The sequence below is a fragment of the Macaca nemestrina genome, chromosome 12 (genome assembly GCF_043159975.1).
Source record: "Macaca nemestrina isolate mMacNem1 chromosome 12, mMacNem.hap1, whole genome shotgun sequence".
In the NCBI taxonomy this organism is placed as follows: Eukaryota; Metazoa; Chordata; class Mammalia; order Primates; family Cercopithecidae; genus Macaca; species Macaca nemestrina.
In genome coordinates, this window is record NC_092136.1 from 118,530,331 (window position 1) to 118,541,075 (window position 10,745).

Genomic DNA, 10,745 nt, shown 5'->3' on the forward strand with positions numbered 1-10,745 from the left:
AATTTTCTTTTCTTGTGATTTTTTCTTTTTTTTTGGACACACAGTCTTGCTCCATCACCCAGGCTGGAAGACAGTGGCATGAACACAGCTCACCGCAACCTCGACCTCCTGGGGCTCAAGTGATCATCTGGCCTCAACCTTCTGCGTGGCCAGGACTACAGGTGCACGCCACCGCGCCTGCGTAACTTTTAAATGTTTTCTTAGAGACCACATCTGACTGCGTCGCCCAGGCTGGTCTTGAACTCCTGGCCTCAACTGATCCTCCCGCCTTGGCCTCCCCAAGTGTTCCTCCCCAAGTGTGAGCCACCATGCCCAGCCCTCTTGTGTTGTCTTTATCTGGCTTTGATATCAGGGTAATGTTAGCCTCATAGCATGAGTTAGGAAGTATACCCCTCTTCTATTTGTAGAAGTGTTTGAGAAAGATTAATGTTAATTCTTCTTTAAATGTTTGGTAGAATGTACCAATGAAGCCATCTGGTCCTGGACCATATTAGGCAGAAACAATATATATGTGGGGGATGGGAGCAGAGAGAGAGAGTTTGAGAGGTAGCTGGCAAGTCCAAAATCTCTAGGGTAGGCCGGCAGGCTGGAGAAACAGGGAAGAAGCTGCAGTTCAAGTCCGAAGGCAGCATGCTGGGAGAATTCCCTCTTCTTCTGGGGAGGTCAGTCTTTTTCAAATTAGTCTTCAACTGATTGGATAACGCCCATCCACGTTAGGGAGGGTAGTCTGCTTTACTCAGAGTCTATAGATTTAAATGTTTTTTTTGTTTTGTTTTGTTTTTTTTGTTTTTTTTTTTGAGACGGAGTCTCACGCTGTTGCCCAGGCTGGAGTGCAGTGGCGCGATCTCGGCTCACTGCAAGCTCCGCCTCCCGGGTTCCCGCCATTCTCCTGCCTCAGCCTCCTGAGTAGCTGGGACTACAGGCGCCCGCCACCGCGCCCGGCTAATTTTTTGTATTTTTAGTAGAGACGGGGTTTCACTGTGGTCTCGATCTCCTGACCTTGTGATCCGCCCGCCTCGGCCTCCCAAAGTGCTAGGATTACAGGCTTGAGCCACCACGCCCGGCCTTAAATGTTATTTTCATCTAAAACATATCTTCTAGAAACATCTAGAATAATGCTTGCTCAACTATCTGGATACCTTTGCCTAGCCATGTTGACACATAAAATTAAACTTTTTTTTTTTTTTTTTTGAGATGGAGCCTCACTCTGTTGCCCAGGCTGGGGTGCAGTGGCATGATTCCAGCTCACTGCAACCTCTGCCTCCCAGGTTCAAGCGATTCTCCTGCCTCAGCCTCCTAAGTAGCTGGGATTATAGGTGCCCACCACCACACCCAGTTACTTTTTGTATTTTTAGTAGAGACGGGGTTTCACCATGTTGGCCAGGCTAGTCTTGAACTCCTGGCCTCAGGTGATCCACCTGCCTTGGTCTTCCTAAAGTGCTAGGATTACAGGCGGGAGTCACTGCGCCTGGCCTAAACATCTTTTTTTATTGCAAGGTTTTTTATTGCCATCTCTTTACTTGTTACGCCTATTGAGACTTTCTACTTCTTGCATCAGTTTATATAATTTCTGTTTCTAGGAATTTTTCTGTTTCATCTAGGTTATCTAATTTGTTGGTATATACTTGTTTATAGTATTCTATTTCCAATTTTGTAAGGTCAATAGTAATGCCTCTGCACTCATTCTGATTTTTTGTGTGTCTTCTCTGTCAATTTTAATGATCTTTTCATAGGACCAACTTTTTGGTCACTCAGCTCACTGCAACCTTTGCCTCCTGAGTAGCTGGGCTTACACGTGCCTGCCATCACACCAGGCTAATTTTTCATATTTTAGTAGAGACGGGGTTTCACCATGTTACCCAGGGTGGTCTTGAACTCCTGAGCTCAGGCAATCCACCCACCTTGTCCTCCCAAAGTGCTAGGATTACAGGCATGAGCCAACGTGCCCAGCCAATGTTCTTTTTAAAAAAACACACAACTCTACAGTGATTGTACTAATTTACATTCTCACCAACAGTATATGAGGGTTCCTTTTCTCCACATCCTCACCAGTATTTGTTATTGCCTGTCTTTTGGATAAAAGCCATTTTAACTGGAATGAGATAATATCTCATTGTAGTTTTGATCTGCATGTCTCTGATGATCGGTTATGTAGCCCACCTTTTCATATACCTGTTTGCCATTTGTATGTCTTCTTTTCAGCAATGTTTATAGTGATTCACATCTTCTGCCCAATATGCAAACTGGCTTTGTTCTGGGGGAACTCCTCACTGTGTTGCCCAGGCTGGTCTCAGACTCCTGGGCTCAATTAATCTTCCCGCCTAAGCCTCCCAAAGCACTGGGATTACAGGTGTGAGCCACCATGCCTGGCCAGTAGTGTTTTTTGTTTTGTTTTGTTTTGAGACGAAATCTCACTCTGTCACACCAGGAGTGCAGTGGCATGATTCCAGCTCACTGCAACCTCTGCCTCCTGGGTTCAAGTGATTCTCCTGCCTCAGCCCCCTGAGTAGCTGGGACTACAGGCGCATGCCACCACACCCAGCTCATTTTTGTATTTTTAGTAGAGATGGGGTTTCACCATATTAGCAAGGCTGTTCTCAAACTCCTGACCTCGTGATCCACCCACCTCGGCCTCCCAAAGCACTGGGATTACAGGTGTTTGAGCCACCGCACCCGGCCTCCAGCAGTTCTTTCTTTAGTATACATTTACAACTAACCAAGTCTACTCAAATAACACTGTTTCACGGTAGTGCGAGTACCTTATGACAACAAAGTAGTCTTTTTTTTTTTTTTTTTTTTTTTTTTTTTGAGATGGAGTCTGGCTCTGTCGCCCAGGCTGGAGTGCAGTGGCCAGATCTCAGCTCACTGCAAGCTCCGCCTCCCGGGTTTACGCCATTCTCCTGCCTCAGCCTCCCGAGTAGCTGGGACTACAGGCGCCCGCCACCTCGCCCGACTAGTTTTTTTGTATTTTTTAGTAGAGACGGGGTTTCACCGTGTTCACCAGGATGGTCTCAATCTCCTGACCTCGTGATCTGCCTGTCTCGGCCTCCCAAAGTGCTGGGATTACAGGCTTGAGCCACCGCGCCCGGCCAACAAAGTAGTCTTAACTTCCTCCTCCTGTCCCTTTTATCATTGCTGTCATTCAGTTCCCTTATCCATAAACTATAATTATTGAATACACAGTTGCTATTACAGATTGAGCACCCAAAATCTGATAGCCCAAGATCTGAAATGCTCCAACATCCAAAACTTTTTGAGTACAGACATAATGATCAAAGGAAATGCTCACTGAAGCATTTCAGATTTTGGATGATCAGAATTGGGATTTTGAACCAGTAAGTATATTGCAAATATTTCAAAATTTTTAAAAAAAAATCCGAAATCCAAAATACTTCTGGTATCAAGCATTTTGGATAAATGCCCTGTTTTATTTTGAACAAACCATTATCTGTTAGATTAACTAAGGATAAGAAAAGTAGAAGCTTTTATTTTACCTTTACTTATTCCTTCTCTAAAGCTCTTCCCTTGTTTATGTAGTTCAAAGTTTCTGACATGTCATCTTTCTTTTCTCTGAAGAAGTTTTTTTTTTTTTGGATACTTCTTGCGTCTTCAGGACTACAGATTCTCTCAATTTTTGTTGGCTTGTGAAAGTTCTCGTTTCTCCATTTTTTTTTTCTTTTTTATTTTTCTTTTCTTTTCTTTCTTTCTTTCTTTTTTTTTTTTTAAGACAGAGTCTTGCTCTGTCACCCAGGCTGGAGTTCAGTGGTGCGATCTCGGCTCACTGCAATCTCTGCCTCTCAGGTTCCAGTGATCCTCCAGCCTCAGCTCCCCAAGTAGCTGGGACCACAGGTGTGTGCCACCACTAAAGTTTGTATTTTTTTGTAGAGACGAGGTTTCACTATGTTGCCTAGGCTGGTCTCAAATTCCTGAGCTCAAAGCAAACTGCCTGCCTCAGCCTCCCAAAGTGCTGGAATTACAAGCATAAGCCACTGTGCTGGCCTCTCCATCACTTTTGAAGGATGGTTTTGCAGGATACAGATTCTGGGGATTATGGGTTGGTGGGATCTTTTTCTCTGTCAATGCTTTAAATATCTCACAAGGTTCTCTTCTTCTTTGCATGGTTTCTAAGAAGTCTGATGTCATTTTTATCCTTGGTACTCTATAGGTAAGGTTTTTTTTACTCCTCTGGCCTCTTTCAAGACTTTTTATCTTTGAATTTCTGCAATTTGAATATAATATGCCTAGGTGTTGATTTTTTCTTCTTTTTGGGGGGCATCTGTCTTAGTATTTTCTGAGCTTCCTGGGTCTGTGGTTTGGTGTCTGACATAAATTTGGGGAAATTCTCCATCATTATTGTTTCAAATATCTCTTTGGTTCCCTCTTTCTTCCTCTGTATTCCCATTAATGCATATGTGATGCCTTTTGTCATGGTCCCACAGTTTTGGATATTCTCTTCTGTCTGTTTCAGTCTTGTCTCTTTTTGCTTTTGAGTTTTCGAAGTTTCTACTGACATATCCTGAAGTTCATGGATTCTTTCCTCAGCTGCGTCCAGTCTACTAAAGAGCTGATCAAAGGCATTTTGTTGGTGTTTTTTTCTCGTTGTAATTCCTCTTTGTTTTTTCTTAGAATTTTCATCACTCTGCTTAAATTACTTATCTGCTCTTGCATGTATGTTGTCTACTTTTTCCGTGAGCACCCTTGGCATGTTAATCATAGTTGTTTCAAATTTCCGGCCTGGAAATCCAACATCCCCACTATAGTTGAGTCTGGTTCTGATACTTGCTCTATCTCTTCAAATGGTATTTTCTGCCTTTTAGTATGACTTCTAGTTTTTTCTTGAAACCAAACCAGTATTGGGTAAAAGAAACCCAGTGTGGAGGTGTCTACTCTGTTAAGTTGTGACTCTCTGTATCTGCCTGTCTGTCTCCAGTTTTGGGGGCAGCTCTGTGACCTTAATTCTCTGACATATCTAAGAAGAGTTGTTGGTGTTGTTTATTCAGCTTTTTACTTGTTGTTAAGATGGAGTGGCAATTGCCACACTCCTTACACCCTAGGCCAGAAACAAGAAACCCCATTTAGTTCTTTTTGTTTGTTTGTTTTTGAGACTGAGTCTCAGTCTGTTGCCCAGGCTGGAGTGCAATGGCACAGTCTTGGCTCACTGCAACCTCTGCCTCCTGGATTCAAGCGATTCTCCTGCCTCAGCCTCCCCAGTAGCTAGGATTACAGGCATGCCCCACCATGCCCGGCTAATTTTTGTATTTTTAGTACAGACAGGGTTTCGCCATGTTGGTCAGACTGGTCTCGAACTCCTGACTTCAGGTCATCCTCCCACTTTGGCCTCCCAAAGTGCTGAGATTATAGGCACAAGCCACCGTGCCTGGCTGGTTCTCTTTGTATTTTCTTTTCATTTCATTTTCTAGAGACAGAGTTTTCCTCTGTCACCCATGCAGGAGTGCAGTAGCTCAATGACAGCTGTTGTAACCTTGAACTTCTGGGCTCAAACAATCCTTCCACCTTGTCCTCCCAAATAGCTGGGACTACAGGCATGTGCCATAATGCCTGGCTAATTTTAAAAATCACAGCTCACCATGTTGCCCAGGCTGGCCCTGAAATCCTGTCCTCAAGTGATCCTCTTGCCTTGGCCTCTCAACGCACTGGGATTGCAGGTGTGAGACATCACACCCAGCCCTTTCTTAATTTTTATTTTTTTATTATTACCATTTTTGAGACAGGGTCTTGCTCTGTTGCCCAGGCTGGAATGCAGTGGCACAATCATGGCTCACTGCAGCCTCCACCTCCTGGGCTTAAGCAATCTCACCTCAGGATCCTGAGTAGCTGGGACTATAGGTGTGCACCACCACATCTGGCTAATTTTTTTATTTTTGTAGAGATGGGTTCTCACCATGTTGCCTTGGTTGGTTTTGAACTCCTGGGCTCAAGTGATTCTCCCGCCTCAGCCTAACAAATGTTGGGACCACAGGGGTGAGCCACTACACCCCCTGGCCCTTTTTAATATCTTCCATCTGTTTATTGATATTCTTTTTTTAGTATATAGTGGTCACTTTTTTTTTTTTTTTTTTTTTTTTTTTTTTTTTTTTTTTTGAGATGGCGTATCGCTCTGTTGCCCAGGCTGGAGTGCAGTGTTGTAATCTCAGGTCACTGCAACCTCCGCCTCCTGGGTTCAAGCGATTCTCCTGCCTTAGCCTCCCAAGTAGCTGGGATTACAAGCGCCCACCACCACACCCACCTAATTTCTGTATTTTTAGTAGAAGACAGGGTTTCACCATGTTGGCCAGGCTGGTCTTGAACTCCTGACCTCAGGTGATCCAGCCACTTCAGCCTCCCAAAGTGCTGGGATTACAGGTGTGAGCCACCGTGCCCAGCCTAATGGTCACTCCTAAGACAATTTCTCTTGCCTGCTTGCGTGTGTCTGTGTGTGTGTGTCATACTTTCCTGTTTGTGTGTGTGTGTGTCGTAACTTTTTGTAGGAAAACAAACATTTTAGATAACATATTGTGGCAATGCTGGGTACTGGCTACCTCACCCCACTCTACCCAGAGCGTGCTATTATTGTTCATTTGTGTATTTGGGGAGCGACTGGCTGAATTATGTTCCCGGTCTATTTCCCACCCTCTCTGTCAAGCCCATGAGGTTGCTCCTCAGGGAAGACACAGCTTTCGGGATGACTACAGCCACTCTGGGGTGATAGTGGTCTTGGCAGGGCTCCCTTCCTCTCTTTCCCTGAGCACATCCAGCAGTTAAAAGCCACTAATTGCCAGCTGATTTTACAATTGTTTTAACGATGCCCTGGGGGATAAATAGATCTAGAGACAATCCATTCAAATTCAGACTCTTTTGAAGGAATAATATCAGGGGCAGAAATAAATTATATGTTTTTATTTGGGCCCCACCTCCCCTGCTCTCCTTCCTAGCATTGAGCCCTTGGTTGCGTGGGCCCAGGCTGGGGGTTTTCAGTATTTGTAAGCATTTCAGCAGAACAATAAAGCCTTTGGACTACGGAAGTGAGTGGAAGGCCGGAGGTGTGGGACTTGGCGCTGGGGTACTTGAGGTAGGAGGGATAGGTCTTCCCCCCGGAGCAGGATTTCCACCCTATTCAAGGTTCCAGAAGGGAGCTAGGCCCCAACCCATGACCTCCAGGTCATGAACCTGCCCCCCACTTCACTCTGATCAGAGGACAGGCTGGGAGGTAGGAGGGCATGAAGAGGCAGGGGAAGACAGGAACTGGTGCAGAGATTTAAAGGGACAGGAGCTGGAGCAGAGGTTTAATGGGACAGGAGCTGGGGCCAGGTGAGGAGGGGAGGGCTGTCACCACGGCAGGAGGCTGAACAGGAGGCTGGGCAGAAGGGCGGCCACCAGGCAGTGGGGCTCCAGGAAAGCCAGCTGGGCCCCTGAGGTCAGCCGGTCACCATAGCGTTCCAGCAGCATCAGCACCACGCGATTCGTCCAGCCAAAGCCCTCCTGGGAGAGGCGGGGCAGTGGGGCCCGGTTTCTGGGGAAGCCCCAGACCCTTGGTGGGGGCTGTGGGCTCTCTCCCCAGGGGCACTGGCCCTGCCTAACCCTAGCGGTACAGGAAGCACCAGTCAGCTCGTCCCCTGGGCCGACATGCAGGTGAGCACACTGAGGCCTGGGGTGGGGGTCGTGGGCAGCAGAGCCCAGGAGTTCCCTGTAGGGCGATGGCCAGCCCGCCCCTGGCCTGCTCACCTGAACTTCATACTCCCCTCTGCCACCGGGCTGTCCACCATTGCTAATGTCATACTGGGAATAAGAGGGCGGGCCGTAGGTCAGGCACTGCCCTACCCCACCCCACCCCACCCCCAGCCACAGGGACAACAAACAATGGGATCCTTGTGGGGAGAAGTCGCTCTGCCTGCCCAGCAGCCCCTGCAGTGCCCAGGAGTGGCCACTGGGCGCCGCCACCATCCCAGCTGCGCTGGCCCTGGGCCCTGCCAAGCCTGACCCTCCTGCCTCACCACGGGGACGCCCTGGGGTGCGGGGAGGGCTCAGGCCAGCTCACTTTCTCATACATGGCTGACTTTTGCGAGTAGACATCAAAGTTGGTTCGGATTCAATTCTGGGGCATATTGGTAGATCAGGATCCGGCTGCCCTAGAAGGTTCCAGACATTCCCGTGACTGTGGGTGGGGCTGGACTGGAAGCCAGGACGCTGGGCCCGGCGGGAAGCCAGATGTCCCCTTCCTGGCCCTTCTCTTCTCGGCTCACAGCTGCCCCCCGGTGGCTCCGCAGGACCCGCAGGCTGAGACAAGGGGCACAGCCGGAGGAAGCGGCCTTCCCTGCAGGTCCTGCTCAGGGTCGGGAGGGGGCGGTGCTGCCTGCAGTGGACCCGAACCACCTGCTGTGCTCTCACCTCCAGGTATTTCAGAGCCTTGTCCGCCACGCCAGGGTCAGAGAAACACCCGGCCCAGAGTGGAGTGAGGTTGGATGGGTAAAACTCCCAGTTCTTCTTGTTCTCAAGGTCGTAGTCAAACCAGGCACCGGTCTCATCCCACAGGACTGCGTTCAGGGCGGCCAAGCGCTGCGCCTGCAGGATTCTGTACTTCGTGGCCTGGGAGTCGTTCCCTGGGGCAGTGCTGCCTTTGGGCCCTACCGGAGGGAGCCCTCTAGAAAGAACTTCTGAGGTCAGAAGGGCAGCATCTACTTCTAACGCCTGGCCTCCTCCAGGAAGGCTCCCCAGCCTCCCCAGGAAACCCCAGGCTGTCCTGTCTCCCCTGGGCTGCCTGCACTACCTCTGGCACCATCGGGTAGATGTTCACTGCCTGCTGGGCTCTCTCTTTCCCTGAGCTCCTGAGCCAGGCCTCCGTCTCAGGAGGAATCAGTGCTACTGCTTGCTCAGCCCGGTCCTGAGCCACTTTGTTCATCCACATCCCCTCACCTGGGGAAAGGGTTTGGGGTTTTATCCTGTCCCTAGTCCTACCACTGGAGCCCAAGCCCAGACCCTCTTGCTTGGAGCCCCGCTCTCCCTGGACCTGTTCCCACTTTGCCCCAATCACACAGGCCTTCTTCCCAATCCCTGAACAGTGCCTCAGGGCCTCTGCACGGTCCTTTTCGTGCCTGGACTGTCCTCTCCCAGGTCAGCTGAGTGATGGTTCCTGCCACAATTCTGCTCACACATCACCTCCTCAGAGACACCTTTCCTCCCCGTCCTCTCTAACACACCCTCTGCTCACCCACAGCAGCGGGTCCTAACTTCACTCTACTTCAAACTGTGCTTCTGTTACTGTTTTGCTTCTATTATTATTGTTCTTGCAGGAGCTGGTAAAGTGGCTGATGTGGCCACTGCTCCATAAATCCATGAGGAATGAAGGGTGGATATTGCCTGAGTCCAGGAGGCAGGACAGGGTTGCTCATCTCTGTCCCTGGTGATGGAAACTCAGGGTCAGGAAAGAGCCTTGACCTGGCCTGGGTCACAAAGAGAGTATTAGGGTCAGCCCTTGAGCCTGGGTGCTGTGGTCACGCCCTTAGGCCGCCTCTCACACCCAGGCTAGGAAGCTGGAGCAGAAAGTTTGCTAGAACAATCCTGGGAAGAGGTCTGCATAGTTCAAGGGGCAGCTTAGAAGAGGAGACGGAGGGAGGTGGGCTCTGGCCAGAAGGCTCTTAGACCTCAGGCCAGGCTCAGGCAGCCGCATCTAGTATCAGGCCTATTATGGGGCCTATTATGCCTGGATGAGGGGCCTCAAGTTCATTTAGGCCAAGCCCCTCATTCTACGGAGAACCACACGATGGTTGCAGGGGAGATTTGCCCGACGTTGGTGGGTTGATCGTGGGGGCAGGTCTGAACTCGTCTCTGTTTGCATTCTGGCTCTCCTGACATTCCAGACCCATCTCTTGGTCATCCCTGGACAGGAGAGATCCCACAGGGTAAATAGGACATGAGCCTGCAGTGAGGGGAGACAGAGGAGAAGAGAACTCCCTGAAACAAGAAGAGAGGAGGAGCCGGTGGGGAGGACACAGGTAGGGCAGCGGGCAGACCACCAAGGGTCAGGCTTGCTGCTTTGCCGCCTGGCCACCAGCCTGTGTGCCTCATTGCCGCCCCCTCCTCCCAGGGCAGGGCCTATGTCTCAACCAAAGCCTGGAGCAAAACAAGGAAGGCTCCATTTCCCTCCTCCTACTCCTCTACTCAAACCACAGCCATCTGTGCATCAATAACTTTTTTTTTTTAACCCTCAGCTGCCTGATGTCCATGGTTGGGGTTTGGGTTGGGTCGCCGAGGGCCGCCCGCACACACCAGGGAGGGCTCCTGAGCACCCACTCTCAGGCTTTGCACGTTTCCGAAATTCTGCACATGGCAGCAATGTTTGCAGAAAGGGTGTGGAGGGTGCCTGTGGGCCAGGCACCAGCCTGCTGCAGCTGCCCGTGGTTGCTTCTGTCTGCCAGGGCTGCACAACCTCTGGTTTTCACCTCAACCACTGTGGCTTCCTCTCTCCCCGTGGGAACAGGGCATGGGGTGAGGGGGCCACCATGCCGAGACAACTAGGCATCTCCCTGCCAGGCCAGGAGTTCCACTGCTACAGCCCAATACCAGCAAATTCAGATGCAACCAAGTGACCCCAACTCAAGTTACATCCCCTTTCTCCCCGAGGCTCTGCAGTCCCTGGGATCTGCAGTGTTAGTTCATCTCCAGGAGAGACTAGGTCCGAGGAGACCCACTAAAGGCCTGGCTGTACCATCATAGGCTGTGTGCCCTTGGGCAAGAACCTCTACCATTCC

General features: G+C 49.7%; 1 protein-coding gene and 1 long non-coding RNA gene across 2 annotated transcripts in view; one reads left to right on the forward strand and one right to left on the reverse strand.

Annotated features, from left to right (window-relative positions):
• The window catches only part of LOC139357605 (uncharacterized), a 27,885-nt gene extending 21,802 nt beyond the window's left edge, over positions 1-6,083 (forward strand). The window contains exon 3 of the long non-coding RNA XR_011611108.1: positions 45-6,083. This is a non-coding gene — a long non-coding RNA (uncharacterized lncRNA). The remainder of the gene's footprint in view (positions 1-44) is intronic.
• A 1,174-nt stretch (positions 6,084-7,257) lies between these two features.
• Positions 7,258-9,849, reverse strand: LOC139357699 (trehalase-like). Its single transcript, XM_071076091.1, has 4 exons — positions 9,745-9,849; positions 8,036-8,760; positions 7,723-7,776; positions 7,258-7,510 (listed from the first exon to the last, which is right to left on the reverse strand). Exons 1-4 carry the CDS (start codon positions 9,847-9,849, stop codon positions 7,327-7,329), a joined length of 1,068 nt encoding a protein of 355 aa, XP_070932192.1. The 3' UTR covers positions 7,258-7,326.
• Positions 9,850-10,745: the final 896 nt, after the last annotated feature.